General features: G+C 33.8%; 1 protein-coding gene across 1 annotated transcript; it reads right to left on the reverse strand.

The window, feature by feature from the left end:
• Nucleotides 1-2,263: 2,263 nt before the first annotated feature.
• Nucleotides 2,264-20,168, reverse strand: LOC149064976 (uncharacterized). The gene is made up of 10 exons (XM_089254753.1): nucleotides 20,037-20,168; nucleotides 16,635-16,734; nucleotides 16,380-16,500; nucleotides 15,702-15,896; nucleotides 14,772-14,996; nucleotides 13,143-13,298; nucleotides 8,451-8,537; nucleotides 7,903-8,062; nucleotides 5,232-5,372; nucleotides 2,264-4,297 (listed from the first exon to the last, which is right to left on the reverse strand). Exons 1-10 carry the CDS (start codon nucleotides 20,065-20,067, stop codon nucleotides 3,981-3,983), a joined length of 1,533 nt encoding a protein of 510 aa, XP_089110879.1. The 5' UTR covers nucleotides 20,068-20,168; the 3' UTR covers nucleotides 2,264-3,980.
• Nucleotides 20,169-21,178: the final 1,010 nt, after the last annotated feature.

The raw sequence follows: 21,178 nt of genomic DNA on the forward strand, positions 1-21,178 counted from the left end.
CCATAATTGATTATCCACTTGAAAGTGGTTTGAGATGGGATAGGTTTGGTAGGGTGTCTACTTGGGCTCTTGTCTAACATCCCTTTTTGTACCGGCAGGAAAGGTCATGACCACACTGTTTACAATTTACTGCTATTGATTGATGAATTCACAAGGAAAGATCTGCATGACACAATGAAATTGGTAAATTAGGAACTTGTAGCAGAGAAAAGCGAGACCAGTATAAAATAAAATTTGTTATACAATATGACAATTATTTGAATTTACATGTTGACTATGTAGAAAAGTACTATAGTCAGATATCTGTATAACATTATCCCTCATGACTGAATAAAAATGATTTCATAAGCGAGGTGACTTATTAATGATTAAATACACTTTACTAATTATGCTAGTAGAACCTTAAAAAACTGATGTTACAAGCGAGGTGACATTAAAATGATAGACGTTATACTGATGTCTGACTGAACAATGGCTGTTAGAAAAAATTTTCAATCACAATAATCAAAATTTTGGTGATTATGGACAATAAATATTTTGGGGTAATATTTGGCTTGTGGATGCAAACGGGATAATTATGAAATTGGTTTCACAAGACAACCCTCGCAATGTTCAATACCATAGATTTTTATTTAATTACTTAGTACAAATTTATTATTTCTTGAAAAATTGAAGATATGAAAATAACTGGATGCGCATGACTTTGGAAAAATAACCATAATCAAAAGAATCTCATAAAATTTAAATTTCATTAAATCATTTCAAAATTGATCAACCGCATCATTGGTGATAGAACAGTGGTGCTCAACCTTCTATGCTTCAAGTTTCTCGCATAACTCACAAATAACGTCTATACAGGCTGTGTCAAATTGTTTGCACAGTACATATCTGCATTCGTTGACTTTAGAAACATACTTTCAATTAAAAAGTTTCCAACTGATGTGCAGTTATTCAAAATCTCAAAATTTCTTTAAAGGGTCATACACAAAAAAAAAAATAAATAAATAAATAAAATTTCATACAAGGCCTGTGTGCTAAAACTTCCAGTTATTCAAATGTAGATCCCACTCTGAAAATTCATTTGCAAAAAATTTCATATTTTGAAAATGTATTTATTATGAAAATGCATTATGTATGTAAATTTATCAAGATTTTAAATATATGAAATCACTATGTCTCAAAAGTTTCCATCTATAGGGACTATACACAAATAGAATAAACTCTACCATTTTATTATTATTCACAATAATTATAGGAATTGCCTTTTTTGAAAATTATTTTGATAAACACAGAATTTTTACACCTTCAAATTAAATTTACAGTTTGCAATTTGTGAACCACACTCTCAATCATTGACGGTAAATGCTGAAGTCATTGATCATTTTTGTCGCACCACTGTAATTTTCTGCACACGAGGGCTAATTAGACCGGAACCTACAATTTATTGCTGATTCTGAACAGCGGGCTTGTTTTTTATACTCATCAAGAGGTTGGTGCACTAACCCCTTGATTTGGGACTCCCTGTAGTAGCAATTTTTTCTGTGGTCATGTCATTGTTTCTGTTGTACCCCCTGTGTCAGCAAAGTTTTCTGACAAGGGCAAATCGGGTATCAAACTCGCGCCACCTCTAAACATCCTTTAGTACTTTAGGTGAGTATCTTATCGACCTGGCCTACCACGCCCCTAAAAATGCCGAAGTCAAATACCTCCATTATTATTGCATTAAAAAATATGTAATTTTTTTTATAAATGACTTCTTAGATCTGCATTACAATTGAAAGTTTTAGCATATAAGGTTTACATAAACAGTTAATTTTTCTGGTTTTTTTATATACATTACCCTTTGGGAAATTTAAGACATTTTGGGTAACTGAACATCATTTGAAAGCATTTTGTTGTAATTGAATGTTTCCAAAGACAATGGTTGGATGCTACGCAAACAATGTCGGACGCATGTATTATACTGACTGACATTTTTTTTATTACTTTACTTACTTGTCCACTATTATTTTTCACCCGCCACAGGTTAGAAACCACTAACAGATGAGCAACAATAGTCGTATGTTAAGGGGCCATTCAAGTATTATGCCAGCAGATTTTTGCCATTTTTGACGCCCCCCCCACTTGTCAGCAAAACTCTGACCCCCCGTCAGTAAAAGCCAGCGAAACTCTGAACCCCAACCTCCTAACGCATATTAGGATCGTAGACATACAAGAGCCCCCCCCCCCTGATCAAAAAGTTTTTTTAATGAAATTTTTTTTTAAAAATTTAAATTTTGGAAGAAAATACGTATACATATTAGTATATAATCAATCTGTTAATTTCAATGCTATATGAAGGATAAGAACTCAGAATTTGTCTTTAAGAAATTTATTGCGACCCCACCCTCTAAACCATAGCCTCCCAAACTTTTTGTTCCATCGCCCCCTTCATCAAATTTTTTCCTCTCATCTCCCCCCCCCCCCAACTCAAGTAAACCCATAGTATCCTATGTTAAATCAGTAGGTTCTAACGCCCCTTGGACCATTTCATTGCCCACCAGGGAACGATATTGTCCACTTTGGGAAACACTGCTCTAAATCATATATGGTAAACCCATGGACCAAATATGTCCTACCACTTCAAACATAATTTTGCAAAAATGAACTAAGGGGGCACATTTATAGATCGCTTAAGTGGCCCATGGCATATTCATAGATCATTCAAGTGACCCGAGACACATTACACTCACACATTCACTTGAGTGACCTGCTGCACAGTTCCAGAACAATCAAGTAATCCATGGCACATTTAGATCCCTTAAGTAACACATGGCAGTTTTAGAGCACTCGAGTACCCCGCAGTTGCAGTTCAACATCACCCAAGTTACCCGCTGCACATTCCCAGATTTCTTGTGATCTATGGCATAATTACGGATCACTTGAGTGACGCGCAATGCAGTTCAGAGCACTTAAGTGGCCCAGACACATTTCCAAATAACTTGCAACAGGGAACATTTAGAAATCACTAAAGTGTCTCTATAGAGGACTTATCAATAGGGACAATGCTAGTTCAAGTGCCCACAAACTAGGGAAAGATTTTTCTCATCTGTGGCACACTGAGTAAGATGCCATTAAGGATATTTTATATTTTTATAAAGGGTGGTTGATGATGCAGGCATCATTCAGCCCCCCCCCCCCACCCATCAAAAGTCAACAAACCCAAAACCCCCTCCCCAACGATGCTGATGTAATACTTGAATGACCCCTAAATATCAATTTCCAGATCGTTCTTGCTAGTTCTGTTCTGAGATCATGTGCGATTGATAAGGATTACTTAAAAAATTACCATCATTGCCTAAATGCTTGATACAAACAGAACTTTTACAATTCTGCCGAAAATGCCACAGTTATCTGTGTTTAAGTACATTGCGAAAAAAGTAAAGTATTCAATTCTGTATTATTAGACCACTATGGTCATGAACTCGCATAGATTAAAAGAAAAATTATAACTTCCGATTCATTGACATTATGAGTGAAGTACAGCAATGAAATTTGTGAGACATCAAAATGATGTTAGGTGGGTTTTAGAGCTTGTATATCTATTTTTACACCATTATGATGTCACAATAAGTTTTTTGTAGCTGTTTTGTAGAATGGTCAGCATAGATTTAATGAGTGTTTGATTACAGATCATCTCAAGTTAATAATACTGCAGTCAAATAACTGAATACAGTTGCTTTTCGATTTTACGAACAATTCGCTTTTACAAATTTGTCTTCCAGTCGCTCACAATATGCCCTTATTTTTAAACATTCCCATTCACATATTTCTGATTTTAGAAACTAATTTTCAAGTTTGTCATAGACGTTATTAACCAAAGATGTCATATGATTTATACTAAAATAAAACATATTTGAGCAAGTTTTAAAATAAGATTTCACACATCTAATTTTAAATGATGTAATTATTAAACTAAAGAATTATTTCGATAAAAACTTTCAAGAGTTGGCAACTATCATTTGCGACATGTCAATATGGAAACTAACAGGAGAAGTTTTCTTGACTAAATCTATTCCGTACTTGAGTTTGAAATCTTTGTAGTTTTTGAAATCTTTGGCTATGTGTGTAACTGAAAATTCTGTGTGAACATCATTTAGAGACAACATTGAATGGACGATAGATTTGGAATGATCCATTTTACAATACAAAGAGTAATTTTTTAACTCTGGGACTGAAGATGAGCTGTGGAGTGTATTCGGAAGTGTATTTGAAACTGCTGCAGATTTTTTCGTTGGACTATTGATCATTGTCTTCCCTAAAAAAGTCAAGAAAAAAAATGTGAGAACCATTGCAAATAGGCATATAGTCATTTTTCAATAACAGAATCAAAACAATATTCAAAAGATTGATTTAATTTTTTTAATCCTGTGAAATGTCCCAAAATATGATTAAACGTAAAGAAATTCAGAATATTGTTAATTAGAATATCAAGCCATGTTAAAAGATAGAAAAACCATAGGAACCAATGGAAGAGGTAGATTGGTGAATATTTCAAAAAATTGAATGTATACAAGGCTCTAATCACTCAGAATTGTTCATGTACTTGGTAAAAAATATCTTTGTGAACTACTTAGGACACGACAAAATATGCAAATGAGAAAATACACTTTGCAACAAATCAACATTGAATGGACAAAACCATCTAAGCCAATCGTATGTGATAGAACCATTAGAAGTGGCTTAAAAGAAATAAGGTATATGGAGATGGTTAGATCAAAGCAAATGAATTTTCTCTTTTTTTTCTTTTTTTTAAAAGCAATTTTTCATGATTCTTGACAGAACCATAAAAAAATTCTTTTATTCACTGGTTTTTAATAAAGGTCTTTTCATCGTTTTTGTCTCTCTCTCTCTCTCTCCCCCCCCCCCCCTACACGTTTCATTATTTAATGAAGTTTTTCCCAAGGATTGTATAGTTCAAAATAATGTTCTTTTATCATGTTGCAGTATTTGATTGCTGCATCGATTTCACATCAAAAATATCTTTAATAATAATGGAGATCTTTAAAGGTGTTTCAAAAATTATTTTCATCTTTTCTTATTGAGTTTTTTTTTAAAGAAATTAAAATCTGTGGAGCCAGTGGATAATCTGAAGTGTACTGTATTTAATTTTCATCTCAAAATATCTGTTGTCTGATATTTTGAAAAATACTTTTTTTGGTTGAGACATAATAAAATACAAGTATGTATACCTGTTTGAACTACATCATTATTTGACACCCATGCAGATTTCTTGGTGTTCAAGGTCTGTATAGCAAGTTTTCCTCCTTTATGACCTTTATCTGCTAACATATTATATAATGTCATCGAAAACTCTGTATCAGGATCCATTCCTATGAGAATAACCAAAAATTATTTTTAGTTATTAAAAACTCATCATTCTACAAAATTATTGTTCATTGCACATTATTATTCAAACTTATAAATTGACATGGATAAAATTATGGTTTGTAGTAGTTTTAAATTACCTAAATTCCTTATTTATTTATATATCAGAGATGCCACTGATGCACGTCAAATACCAGGAATTTTGAAAAACTATGCATAAAAATTTGATTTGATTTCAAGAACGCATCCCCTGAAACGCGTTCTCTAGTAGTAATAGTAGATAATGAAATTAGAAGAACCTAGTCATAAGATGGTAAATTAATCTTTTTCCCAATGAACTTTTGGATTGCAAATGTTTTTAAAAAATGAGTTATTTGATTCACAGAGATAGCAGTGAATGATTGGGGAGGGAAGGGACCATACTTTTTTTTCAAGAGGGAACCACTTTCACTCAAAAAGGGCACAGTTTGCCAATAACCTGGGTCCCGTGACCCAGGTAAATTAGAGTACAGCAGCATCTCTGATATCAATATGTAATCTACACCAAGAAAAAAAAAATTTTGATGTTTTTCAACATACATATAACACAAGATTATATGTGAGGAAATTTGGCTAAGCTATACAGATATACCAGGAGTCTGGACTGAATGTATCTAAAAGTAATGGTTTATAGAAATAGAACCACCTACTCTTAGTTATAAAAGTGCTGCTTTGAGATTGCTTTAAATTTTTTACCCAAGGTCATGCACATGCGTACTATCGACAGCTACTTTGAAAAGCTTTTCACAGCATTTGCATGCTGACCACCAGTTTGCATGAGGATACCACAACATAACTTCATTAACCTATATATACTTAAGGATTAAATGCGAGCCCATTTGGAGGATTCTCAAACACCTCCCGACTTTTACAAAAATTTTAAAAATACAATAGAAATGGACAAACATGGTGAAATATATATAAGCACATATGTTGAGTCTATGATATATAGTTCTTTGCCTCCCCCTGAGTGAGGCTTCTAGTGAGAACCATCCATGATTAGTTATAAATCTTATTTGTATGAGTGGATTACTCAGGCCTGTCATTTCAACTTTTTCAGGGGGGAGACATGAATGAAAGTTCTGTCGTTCATTCATTCATGCCTCCCCCTGAAAAAGTTGAAATGACAGGCCTGAGTAATCCACTCATACAAATAAGATTTATAACTAATCATGGGTGGTTCTCACTAGAAGCCATTACTTTTGGATACCTCCAACTCAGACACCCTTTATTTTTTTTTATGAGCATACACATTCTATTACTACTAAATATACTGTAAATGTACCTTGTAAACATTCTTAGATGAATTCAACATATCATAGCTGCCAACTTTTGAAAATGAAAATTCGGGAGATTTTCGCGCGAACCTGTATTTCATGCTAAAACCACTCCCTAATAAATACAAAAGGAATTTTTTCAAATAGAATAGGGATTTTCCACACATAAAAGTTAAAGAGTAGGGAATAAAATCCCTACTGAAAAACTAGTCAAATTAAAATAGGAATTTTACACACATGGAAGTTAAACCCTTGGGAATAAAATCCCTACGCAAAAAACAAGTGAAATTGGAGGCCAAAACTTCAAAATGGTGATCTAAAAAAATAAATAAATATTGTGTTCAATCAGAAACGTTGTGAACAAACATTCTGCGCGAACGACCCGAAAATGATCGGAAGATGAAGGGAAAAAAGCATCAATTTTTGAAGAACACTGACTTTTTGTGACACTTCTCGATGGGTTTTTTAAAAATTTCACAAGTGATGATGGCAGTCTATCCATGACCGACGTTTATGTCCGTAACACAACTTGTACAAAAAGGAAAAGTCTGCCCTTTTCTGGAACGTTTGATAAAAGGAAATTCACCAGAATAAGTACCTTTAAAATTGATTAAATATATTTTGCTTATCAGTATTCATGCTTTGTTATATCACACATACGTAACTTCAACAAAAGAAATTTTGGCCATATGAGCGTCACTATAATTTTCAATTATTACCCAGGACTATTGGCTGCTAAGCTATTTTCCTTCACGATAAGACAAACAACTTTCTTGTTACCATCAGAGGGGTTGTAAAACTTTCTTAAAAAGGGAATTTCTCCATTTACGACGTTTGACGTCATTTCGAAAGGAGAAAAAAAAAAAAGAGAGGCTTCATGCCCCACAAGAAATTCCTTAGGGATATTGTTTTCATAAGTGGGGATTTTTTTTAATGAAGTAGAAAATTTTTAGGGACAATTAGGGATTTTTTGTGATTTTCATAAAAATTCGGGAGGTTTAAGAACTTTTCGGGAGATCGAGGGATGAAGCTAAAATTCGGGAGATTCCCGGAAAATTCGGGAGACTTGGCAGCTATGACATATGAATATTGAAAATACTGTCGTAAACGCTCAAACACTTTCTGTAAAGCTACATTGTAAATCAATACACATCACCATATTTACAGTTGAATGCTGATTCAATGAAAATATATTAAAACTTTGTGTGATCCAACTTACCAAAATTGCCTGTTTCATAATGGTTTCCGAGCTTCAAAGTTGCTTCATCATGGCCTTTTCTGGCAGCTTCGGCAAACATTTCAATCGCAATTAAATCATTTAGTTCTATACCCCATCCATTTTCATAACACAGTCCTAGGTAATATTTGGCATCTATGTTCTACAATAAAAATTTTATAATTGTACATATTCATAAATGAATGAGACAAAATCTAATTTCAATTTTTCATTGAATCAAAAACTGTTGATTTGGAACATCATAGAATTTAACTTTCAGAACAAGTAAAAAATAAATCATAGTAGAAAATACAGCAGGAATTTCGTTGCGGAGAAATTCACAAGATTATCGAAAAGAAATTTATATAGTCGATAAAAAGACAAGTTAAATAAGAAAATAAAAATACAGAGGCAACTAGTTGTACTTATTCTATAAACATTTTCACTTCAAAAATATCTCTGAAACAATGCCTTAAAGAATTCTAAACTTTCCTGGCAACTGAATTCATTTGTAGTTTAGAAAAGGAATATCTTCCATTTTAAGTACTTACACCGTTATTTGCCGATGCTCTAAACATCTTATATGCTTCCTGATGATTCTCCTCTTCAAGATAGTAAATGCCTAAACTAACTTGCGCCTGTAAAAGTTTTGCAAGATCAATAAAAAAAGAACACCATATAATACAGTTGATGCTCGTTTTTACAAACCTGTACAGACTTGATAATTAGTTCATAAAATAGAAAGTTCATAAATGGGAGAGAAAAAAAAAAAAAAAACCACAGCTATGCTTTCCCCACATAGTATCTAGAAAGTCAGGCCATATTTTTTTCTTCAATTTCTGTTGCCTCATCTGATCTTTCTAAATCCTCATAGTTAAACTTCGAGGCAAATAATTTTGCTTGTTTCAGTCAATTGGAATTTTTACCTCTCATTTTCTTCAGCCAAGCAACAAGCGTCTTTTCGAGCTCTGGAAATCTCACTTTTTGAAATATTACCAGGATGGTGGAATGCCACTGGACCCACTTGCCGCAGAAACAAACTTTTGCCGATCTTTGATTAGAGTACTCAATGTACTTTTGGGAATCCCATATGTTTTGACGATTTCTGTCTTAGTAAGAATTTACACACAATTTCTTTTAAAATCTTTTTTTTTGATTTACTGTCAAGCACAATCTTTTTTATTTTATTGAAGTTGCGAAGAGGAAGTAGAGGAACAGCAGTTAGTTTGATCAACTCCTGTCTTAAAAATTGCCTTATCAATAATCTAATGTATAATACCATTTCTCAAACTGCCAGTTTATCCAATTATAATGAACAAAAGTTGAATTATGTTATCAATGTATCTTCACTTCATGATCAACCCTGCAAACTATCAAATGTGGAGTTTCATGCCGGTAATGATAAACTGGCAAACTTTTTCTCTTAAAATATGTAGAATGTCTGAATTATTGAAGTTTACTTTTGGTTACCAACAAACTCTGGGATGGCTGGAAGAAAAAAATAGTGAAAGAAAAACAGTTTATAAAATATAGAATTGATAGAAATGAAATTTCGTAAAATACATCTGACTTTAACATTATCTTTATGGTAAGCGCGTTCGTAAATTGGAGGTTTGTAAAATTGAGTGCAGACTGTAATTTATAAACTTACATCAATCGTTCCAATGACTAATCCAATCCATGAATGCACAAACTCTTTTCAGCTTGCAAACGATATTTCGCTTAGGAGTACTTCAGCAGAGCATGTAAAATCTTCCAAGACCAAATGTCAATGAATAAAACCGATATCAGTTTGAATAGTCTTGTTTCAATTAGTGCATGAAGTTTTTTTTTTCTGCATTGATAATTTTTATATATGTTGTGACGAAAGCACCAAGTCCAGCTAGTTTGCAAATTGGTTGGCCATTTCGTGTATTGGCTGAGAGGTGTGGCTAAAGTCTTCATTATTATTATTTCTATTATGGCCAACCACTTCGAGAAGTGGCTGAAGATCCCTGGTCAAAATTCTATTATTATATGATTATTATCTGATACTAGGGGGGCTCTGCCCCCCCTGCCGCCTTTGGCGGCCAACCCCCCTCCCCCAAACTTCTCTTCACAACATATCTTGTTTATTTCGTCCAATTTCATCAGCGTGCTATGCAAAGGGACGTGTGAAAGCACCAGCTTACTGAAGAAGCGAATTTTGCAATAATAAAGCAACAAAAAACAAATGCGATTCATCAAGTACCCTCAGAAAACATGCCCATGGGGTCCCCAGACTTCAATTCGTTGAATTTTAGTGGCGCCCCTGACAGGATTTATCTCAGGCTATCGATGTGTTGCAAATTTTACAATGCATCAAGGGACACCCAAAATGAAATCTGTCAACATTTCCATGGGGCCGCGACCTGGAGGATTGTCGGACATCTCCCCGGTGAGGGGCAACGAAAATTTTAAATTTTTTCGCATAGTTTTAGTGGGGCTCCAGACTGGCTTTATCTCGGGCTTCCGCTGTTGCAAATTCTACAACAGAAAAGAACGAGATTCATCCAGGGCCCCCGAAATGAAACCTGTAAACATGGGGCCCCGACTTGGAAGCTTGTCGGTCATCCCCTGCAGCAAGTGCCGTGAAAAATTTTAACTTATATTAGTTTTACCAACGAATAAAATCCAGGGCCCCCAACCAATTACCCGGGACACTAATTCGCATACTTTTAGTGGGGACCCAGACTGGCTTTATCTCGGGCTTCCGCTGTTGCAAATTCTACAATAGAAAAGAATTAGATTCATCCAGGGCCCCCAAAATGAAACCTGTAAACATGGGGCCCCAGACTTGGAAGCCTGTCGGTCATCCCCTGGTGCGAGTGCCATGAGAAATTTTCATTTGTATTCATTTCACCAACGAATAAAATCCAGGCCCACCCACGCAACTACCCGTGACTGAATTCACAAATTTTATAGGGCCCCAGACTGGATATATCCTTTCCTTTAGCTATCGCAAATTCAGGGCCCCCTGCAAAGCTGGTTTGGGGGCTCGCCAGCTAAATTCCAGCCAAGGGCCCTGCTGTAGGATGTGGGAGCCTCTTGGTACATGCACATAAATGGTCAAATGGGTCCCGATATATGCTCGAGTTAAATGAATACTTGACCCAAAATCGTAACCGACTTCCGTAACACAAAAACGTAACAGATTTCCGTCACCCATTTCTGTAACATAAAATCGTCACTAATTTTGGTTGCTTAGAAACAGGCCCTTTTCGAGTTTGTGATTTTATATTATCTGCAGTAGGTGGCACATCCATCACTTTTTGGTTTGATGGCATGCATGTGGTAACAACAAAGATGCCATATTGTGACAATATTCCGGTTTGTCTGTTGCTTTTCAGAAGAGGTAATCCTTCTGTGACATATTCTTCTACACATCTACTGCTTCAGGTATGGTGATTATGCTTGTTGCAACAAATGAAGTGATAATAAATAAATTTCATATCATGCTTTTTGTCTTTCCCCTTTGGCTGATCACTCCTTGTCATTTCACGAACTGGCTGGCCAAAACCATGAAACTGGCTGGTCAATTTACAGCGACATAGCCTATTTTGGGTGTATTGGATGTAACATATATACTAGATTTAGATTCCAGTGCAATTTTTTTAATTTTAAATAATAGAACATTTTTTTTCTTATATTGCTGTTGCAGGCTGTAAAGAATCTTTCAACAGGCTCGAATTGGTGCACGATTTCCAAAAGACAGTAACACTAAAATAATTTTTTCCCACTTGCTTAAAATGAGAGAAAATTTCTACACTGCTAGACACATAAAAAATGCAACACCAAGAAAGAACCACCAAATATTCTGAAAAATACTTTTTTGTGTGTGTGCCTGCAAGTCAAAAAGAACTACAGATGACACCACTTATTGGAATCATAGATAACGTTATCTTTCGGATATTCTTATACCTTTTGCAAAATATGGAATAGACCAATACCATAACATGGTAGAAAATTCGTTTATATATATCAGGACTTCTGTTTGTGTGATCAACTTTTTTCCATCAAAATTTTTTTTTGGAAGCTAAGAATGAACTAAACTTATTTTTCCCAATACATTATCATTATCAACATGCAAGACTGGAAGAGCTCAGAAGGTGTGACTCCTATATATATTTAGAAACATTTCCATAGTCTTAATGTTGCAACCAAGCTGCCATGTTGCATGTATGTGTAGCACATGATTTCCCAATGGCTTTCCTAAGCTTATAAGCCCCTTCCTTTTCAGTTCATGATGAGTTACCTTTATGGCTGTATTCACAGACAGTTAGCTGCAATTGCAGGTTAGAGGATTAGAGACTAACACTGATTGGTTAAAATCCCAAATTTAATCAATCCATTCCGATCTCTAATCCATTAACCTACGATTGCAGTTTAACTCTGTTTATGCTGGTATTTGCTGACCAGATTGATTGTAGCTCAGCTGAAAGACTTTCTCAAGAGAAGATGTATTAAATAGACTCTACACAAGAAATCTATTGAGCATACCATACACATTTTGAAAAAATTTGTAATTTGTACACATTAGCCAGTTCCATTCTAATTCCTCACAATGGCTGAGTTATGATAACACATATTACATTTTAGAACTACACCAGAAAAAAAACTCTGCAATTGAGTGAATGGATTTGTTTCTGATATAGTTATCAATATGTTATTGATATCAGAAACCCGGAGTCCTAATGTGATTGCATTAAGCTGCATGCACTGTACCACCATTAGGATCGTACATGCAGAGCAGTTATAACATATTAGCTTTTCCAGGCACAGCTTAGGGCCCCATGATATTGCTGAGATGGACCTCACACACCCAGTTAGCATTCCTTGAGGAACCTGTAGTCAGACAAGGCTGAAGTTCTGATCATTTACGATTATTTCTTTATTTCTACATCAAGCATTTGATATCTCCAGTGGTGCATTGTCAATAGCAAGCAATATATTTGTAAGAATTTTTTTAACTATTAATTTTACTTCAATACAATTACAATGAATCTAGATGAAATTAAGAGGTTTGAATCGATCAGTAACAAGGATCATTTTAAAAGCCAAGATTCAGCCAGTATGTGACTACTTGAAAAAAAAATTAGTAACTGATATAATTATCACAGATAAGATATGAATTCAACGTTTAAAAAACTATGTTCAAGTAAGGAATGGTTTTATCAATGGATCACCTCAACATAAAAAATAATTTGAAATTAAGAAATATCAACCTCAGGAACATTTCTCTCAGCTGCCCTTTCAAGCAACTTCATTCCTTCGCTGAAGTTTTGTTTCACACCTCCCAAGCCTTTCAACGTAAAGACAGCCAAATTGTAAAGAGCAAAACTGTGATCTTTAGATGCCGCCATTTCATAATAACATGCAGCCTAGAAAGTAGGAAAAAACATTTCAAACAAATTTTGAGAAAACTTTAACTGAAAAAAAAAAAGTTAAATAATATTGTAAACTTGGATAGGGGAGCCAGAGAAAAATACCATGCAGGATTCATCATTATAGGTGGAATATTTCAAAAACAATTTTCACGGGAAAACTGATTTGGTAAGTTGCCGAATTCAACCAGTATTTTTGATGGGAACAAACTCTTTACAAGCAGGTCAGACTGCATATATACCATATTCTGCCACATTTAACTGGTATGCTGGGAAATGTGAATCACAGATGCCTCAAAATTCTTAAATATTTGGATCATAAGAGTAATTTAATTAGCCAATTTGAACTTTATCGGTTCTTCCAATTTAGGATAATTTGTTTCACCAGTTGTGTTTGTTCAGATAATCTGAAATTTATGTTTGTTTTGCAACCATAAAAACTGTTAATTCATTTAAAAAATGTCGGATATCAAACATCTGCTTTTGCTTACATGAGATAAATGGAAACATAATTAAATTGTGAAGTATTTTTATGTATTTCTAGATCACATGTTCACAGTTGGAATAAGCAGAGTGAAAAAAAATAAAGAATTGCACTGCAAAACATGTGTGACAGTATATTTTTTCCATCTCTGAACATGAGAAAAATTGTGCAAAATACAGCATTTGTATTTCATATTAGGCTGATAATAATTAAATAATTATGAATAAGTAAATGACCAATTTTCATTATAATTAACAAACTCCTGGGAAAAACATGTTTGCTAGTGTGAAAACTATTACTTTATTCTGATTTACTTATTTAATCAGCACTTGGTATAAATTGATATCTGTCTTTTGAATGTATTCAGTGATCCTTATTAAACCTCACTTTTCCTAGAATGTACCAGACTCCAACATTCAAAAAGCAGTGTTTCTCTAATTTTATGGTATGCTGGGGGAATATGGTAAGAGTAAAGTGATTAGTTTTCGAATTGCCTCCTAGAAAAAAAGAAAACTACCCCACACTGAAACCACTGAGCAAGACAAAAGGCATGCAATTCAATAGAGACCATATCAAAATAGATCATACCAAGTTGGGGTGTTGATCATTTTTGTCACACCACACTGTCATTTTCTGCACACAGGGGTTAAGTTGGACAGTAACCAATGCAATTTGTAAGTAATAAAATAATCCCTACTTTTTTTTGCTAGCCTATGTTTAGTTAACAATAAACTGACAAAAAGTTTTGAAAAAAAACTTATTCCAAGATTTCAAAGTGTCTGTGATCAAAGAATATATTTCATATTTTGATTATTATTGATTTGACACGGGAACTCTTTTAAATTTGACAAAACCATTCATGTATAATTCAATCTCAAATAGCTTTATTAGCAGTCAATTCAAAATATAACCAGTATACAATACAAAGTTCTGATAATTGCCAATCAAAGTTTAATTGTAAATATTATTTATTAGTGTGAATTTACCTTAAATAAGTTTTTCCTAGTTCCTCGTCCTGTCTCATAACATAAACCAAGATTATAAAGTCCTTTTGGGCATCCTAATTTAGCGGATGCTTTGAAGAAATCAAACGCTTGCTCTTCATCTTGTTGAAGAAACATTACACCAATCGAGTTCTCAATAGCTGCAACAGAACTCATTGTGGCATTGTGCAGTTCTTTGGCAGCACTTGATACATCATTCGCAAGTGGCTGTGTGAAAACAAAACAACTTTATATTCACAGTACAATACACAAAATGACAAGCATCAATTATACAGGTGGTGTAAGAACCACTTTTATGATTTCGAAACTCACTCGCCAACAGGCAATTTAAACTATCGCTGCATTGCCCCCTCAGGACGATTTTTCACGAAGTCTTTATTTTAACTACAGAAATATAGTTATGTTCTCCCAGTTTTTATTAATGAATTTAATATCTGTCACAGTTTCTTAGTTGCATGATTCATCACCCTAACCTTGACAAGCTGGATCACCAGATGTCATGCCACACAGTTTTTCCCCCGTTGGGGGAACCTTAAGGTATACCATCCACTGAGAGTTAATATCAATGATTTGAAGACAAGAATCATGGAAAAAAACATGTATACTGAATGTTGGAGTCTGACACATGCTTAAGATTTCTGGCTTCAAAGTTGAGAAAAAGGTTAGCTGATAGCAATATATATTTAAAAATATTATTATTAATATAATTATAATTTTATTATTAATATAATTATAATTTTATTATTAACACAATTATAATTTTATTATTAATACAATTATAATTTCATTATTAATATAATTATAATTTTATTATTAATATACTTATTCTTACAAACATATTTAAAGATCAAGTATCTGAATCAGTGTCATTCACGAATCAGTACTTTCATGTGATGAAAAAAAATAACTTACCGGTTCTGGTTCCTTTTGAGGTGCATCAATAATCCTAGCTACACTCTTAGACACATTTTGTTGAGGCAATCTTTTATTGGCACCAAAAGGCATAGCATATGCCAGTCTTGAGAAAATACAAGGTTGTCCATTCTTCTCCAGATACAGATCCCTACAATGTCTGTGCTGTAAATCGAGACAAAAAGCAGCAGTTCCCTGAAACAATCAATTTATCATGATAAATTAATTTCAACAGAAAAAACTCTACGTAATATCATTTTATATAAGTAACACATGATAAGATACATACATTAGGGCTTGAAAAATCCCAGGGACCAGGTTGTCATGGCGAATAAAAAGTTAGCAGCTAAAATTATCTATGTGTGATTACTAGCTTGGGAAAAATACACTTGTCTCCTAAAATTTAGTTGGAGCCAAGATTTTTTTTTAAATTTGTTAAGCCCTGACATACATATGATAATATAATAAAGCCTTGCTTATAAAACTTTCAACAGGTCATACCAAAGCGTTACATAAACATGCATTAGATGATGGGAACCTCTGGTTCTAGAGCTAATATTTTTTTATGGCCTCCGGTGCAAAATACTAGTTAAGAAAGCTTTAGATTGGAATGTAAAAACTTCTATATGATAACCTAACTCTGTAGTCATTAATGTGATAAGAAAAATTGATGCTCACCACAATGCCAACAGTTTCCAAGAGCCTGTTGCAAAAAGTATGATTCGGAAACAATATGTCATCCCAGAAAGAAGGCTGCTGTCTCGTGTGTTGCTTCCATCCATTTTCTCCATTTGACTGACTACAAAAACATTTCAGAGTCAAATTTTTTTGTTCACAATAGACAATTTAAATTTGTAACAATACCAACACACAAGTTTAAAACGTATACTATAGATTTAAGAAAGAAAATAAAAATTAGGCACACACACTTACGTTTTCTCTGTTACAACACACAGTGAAACTGATCTATCCTTCGGCTTCTGACTTTTACATTTCACTGCAGCCTGGCGTATTTTCTGCCATCTCGGAAATACTGGAAGAGATATAAACAGAGATGAATGCAATATCATCACCTATATCACGAATAATCATTGATTGAATTTGAAAGAAATAAATCAGACAAGAAAAATGCATACCATACACAAACTTTTATACTATACTTTATTACTTACTATACTTATTACTTTTCTAATAATAATTAAGTGGAACATGTCCTACTATACTGTTATGAAATATTTATAATTACCTTTATTGCATGCTCTTTGATAATTGATCTTTGAATACTTTTTTAAATCAGCTTCAAGTTTTAAAGATTATACATAAAACTTACTGTTGAGCCTCATTAAGACAAACTTTCTTTGTATGAAACAAATATTCATATTGTAAAATGTACATTGGAGAACTTTATGGTGATAACTTGATTTGATACAAATATTCAAGCAATGAACTCCAGCTTAAGGCATGGGGCGTAAAGATGGTCTTCTCACCGGTTGTACCATTTATTTTCATTTTACCATTCGTTTTGTTTCTTTTTTTTATTTGGCTATGTTTTTATTTGTTATAGATGCAAAAATAATTTAAAAAGAGAGATTGGTTACAGGAAACTGACGATTGCATGCCAAATTTGATGATTTCATTGTTTGATAGCGATTTTATTTTGGCAACCTTATTTTTTGGTAACCCAGGTCAATGATTTCGATGATTTACATTAAAAGTTGTGCATTCATTTTTTAAGAGGATTATGTTAATAATGTCATGAAAGTGCCCCTCCCGCATATAAGTATTTTTTATTCCTTTTGATGTATCATGGAATATTGAACACTTTTTTTTCTTCTTCGCTCTCTTTTGGATGAAGCATACATTTACTTCTCATCTTTGGTGAAAGCCTTTAAAAGTTTATATGCAGATGTGTTATAATTTTCACTTGCTGACTGCCATCACATTATAAACATTCTTTTTCCTGTCTCATTCGGATGAAATTCCAAAAGTAGAACATGATCCCTATTGACCAATTAGAAATTACATCTGTCAGATTGCTCTAAAATCTAGGTGTATTGTACATTTCTTGGCAGAAATTTTTAAGGTTGGGAGGTCCGGCTTTTCCCGGCTGGACAGATCCGAATTGCTTTGAAACTCTATTTAAGAATGGAATAAAATAGAACATAAGAGTTTTCCTGTCATGGGAGGCTCTCAAGTGCAGAGGATGATGATGGGCGAGTGTTGTGCTTTTTTTTTGTATTTTGAGTAGCTGTTGGTGAGATTAGTCTGGCTTTTATCATGATTTCCATTTGAGTAGCTTTTAATATGATTCTTTCTGTAATGTGAATTTTCTTTTTGTTTTGAATTTCTATATAACAACCAAAGTCATAGGTTAAGTGTTCAAAATGTTTATATTTAGAGTTGGATTAATTGTTTTGGAAGCTTGATAAATGATTAAAAGTTTATACTTCTGCACACAACTGTGTAAATGTTTTTAATGCATAATGTCTATATATTTTATGTTATGATCGTGTGACATGGTGGCTTATACAATAAGCATTACGTGAAGCTATTTTATGCGTCCTTTTTAACAATGCGAAATGATCTTTGGAACAGCTATACATAATCCCTCTTTGGTGATTTTCTGGCCCTTTTTTCTTCCCGGTCAGCTTTTTCCATCTGTTGGCAGTTTTTTTTGGTCAACTAACTCCTTTAGCTTGTGGGCTTGCTATTTCCTTTTCTATATATTCATCACCTTAAGGTAAAGTCACAGGGGCGGGGTGTTCAGACTACAGTTTTTTGTCGCAATATGACATGAATTCAAGGATTTCAATTGCCTATATAAGCTTATTTTCTTCACCTTTTTTTTTCATATGCCACTGGCGGTATACTTCCTCTTCTTCCTCAGGTTGTACATATTTATTACTTTTAGCAGTTAAACTTATCGTTTTATTTCCTAATCAAGCAGTGCATGTTAGTATTTATAACTCCAAGAATTATACATCTTTTTAAAGTCAGAAGGGACCATTGTACTATTTGTAAAAGATTCTCCGAGTTTTTATTTCTCCCTTAGATGGTGTTGTGAAAATTCTATGCATAACTGGTGTTGTGGTGCCATTTTGACCCCCACAAATATTAATGCATTTAAAAAATTAACAAAAATGTTTTCATTTGATCATTTTTGTTGCACCCTAGTCATTTTCAGCACACAAGGGCTAATTAGACCGGTGCTTACAATTTATTGTAAATTCCAAGTGACAGCCTTTTTTATACACATCAAGAGGCAAACCCCTTGATGTGGGATTCCCTGTGGTAGCAATCTTTTTTCTATGTTAATATTGTTCCTGTTGTACCCCTTTTTTCTGAGAAAGACATTCAAAAGCAAGACTCTGCTTTATATACTCTTGGCAACTTCTCTCTCATGCTTTCAGACGTTTTCTCACCAACAAAAATCTCCAACATATCGTCAAAATGAATTATACTATAGTGAAGCGTGTGCTGGTGTGTCTCGTGGTTTTGGAAATAGACTGAATTATGAAAGTGTGCTTGTGAATTTTCATTTATAACTTATTTAATGTATAGAAATAGAAGGGAGATTTTGTTACATCACCGTCAACGGTCAGAGCCAGACTTAACTCACTGGATTATAATGCATCTATACCCTCAAAGGCAAGGAGTTACCAGATAATGCCTAGCTGTTGGGGTGGCATAAAAAAAAACATAACAAAAAATATAAAAATTACATAAGATAAGCAGCGCCACAATACCATAGCTGTTCCTTCTGACCCTTTTCTCGACCAGGAAAAATTTTCCAACCCATCACCAAAAAGGGATTACAGTATTGCTGTTCCCAAGCTTCAAAATAAAAAAAGTAAATACCAGCGATAATATTCTTCAATCTTTTTTTCCAGGCATGTTTTTTCTTTAAGCCACATGCCCAAAAATTTTCCCAGCCCTGGCATAGGCTATCTATCACCAAATTGTAGTTAGAGAAAATGATTTAGGTTAAAATAATCGCCAAATGGTATCGCAATTCTAGAATGTTCCAATGTGTAATTAAAAATAAAACACGTGTTTTTCAAATGATTAATTTGGTTTTTTTTCTAATTAATGAAAGGTTGGTTAGTGAAATATCATCAAAAATATATAAAGGTGTTTAAAATTAATTCAGTGTTTGGCATTTGTGAACAATTTGTCTTGAAAATAGACAGGTCAAATCTTTACACTATAAATACACCATTTTGAACCATCCATTTCACTTGATCTAAAAATAATTCTAATAATTTTCTCAATTATAATGGCTATAGTAGAAAAAAAACTATTAAGATTCCTTAAAATAAAATTTATCTAAATTACTTCTCTTTCCGGAACTTTTCCACATGTTCATTCGGTTATTTAAATTTTACCACTACACATGTTTACAGGAAAAACAAGACTATATTTATTTTTACATGTGTGAAAACTTCTCATAAGGAAAAAGTCTGCACTACCCCTGTACTGCATTCCATTAAAAATGATAATAGAATTTTCATTCGTAGAAAAAAAAAATTAGATAATATATTTTAATTAATAATATTAATTATATAATTATTAATAAATAATATCTTTTTTAATAAATCATTTTTATGAATTTTTTCAATTCTGAATTGTAAAAATACCATAACTTTCAGATCATATAATTTGAATTATTTGTTGCCATATGTCCTGAAGATTCAAAAATTCGTTTTCAATCATGATATTGTGCAGTAGAGCTCCTGAAAATCCTAGCCTGACTCATCTCTAGTGCTGTCTTGACAGATGGGGTCCACCCGGAGGTTTCAAGCGAAGAGGGGCCTCAGGAAAATTAGACGTTGAATTTTTCGAGAATTTGCCAGATAGGGCCTCAGACAAATCAACTTGGCTAGGGGACCCCATGATACTCTTAAGATGGCCCTACTCATCCACCATATTTGTACAAAGATAGAAGCCAATATTATTGAACAAGCTAAAGCTGTTCTCCATGCCTTTTTTAACTATAATTACATGTCACTTTGAACAGAAAAGTGGTTTTTCTACTCTAAGATGGAGGGCAATGAGTCCGCTCGGTATTTTCCAGGCGCCTCACTTTGCTGTTATCAATGAGCTGGAATAGGGCTTCTTGAAATCGTCGGCTGACTTACCCGTCATCTTTGAGTGAAATGTAACGTATGTTACATACTGACGTCAGTATTCTTGCTATAGACAAGCACTAAGGGGCCATTCAAGTATTATGTCAGCATCGATGGGGTAGAGGTTTCCGATTTGCTGACAAAAGGGTGGTTTGGATGATGCTTACGTGAACCATCCTTAATATGCCATTAAGATTTGAAATGGCATCTTACTCGGTGCGACAATAGACGGGAAAAAACCTTTCGATAGTTATTGGGCACCTGAACTAACATTCTCCCTATTGATAATAAGTTCCCTACAGAGCCACTTTAATGATCTCTGAATGCTTCACGGATCCTTCAAGTGCTCTG

Source organism: Pholcus phalangioides, unplaced genomic scaffold, assembly GCF_987345545.1.
Source record: "Pholcus phalangioides strain wild (caught in Gottingen) unplaced genomic scaffold, Ppha-v1.0 ptg000042l_1, whole genome shotgun sequence".
Classification (NCBI taxonomy): Eukaryota; Metazoa; Arthropoda; class Arachnida; order Araneae; family Pholcidae; genus Pholcus; species Pholcus phalangioides.

Bases quoted from the DNA above. Each gene is read 5' to 3' on its own strand.
- LOC149064976 (XM_089254753.1), bottom strand. From the start codon at position 20,067: ATGAACATGTGGAAAAGTTCCGGAAAGAGAA. The intron at 8,538-13,142 runs GTTGATATTTCT...AAACTTTTACAG, and splicing joins CTGAGAGAAATGTTCCTGAG to GCGCAAGTTAGTTTAGGCAT. The intron at 8,063-8,450 runs GTAAGTACTTAA...TTTTTATTGTAG, and splicing joins GAGCATCGGCAAATAACGGT to AACATAGATGCCAAATATTA.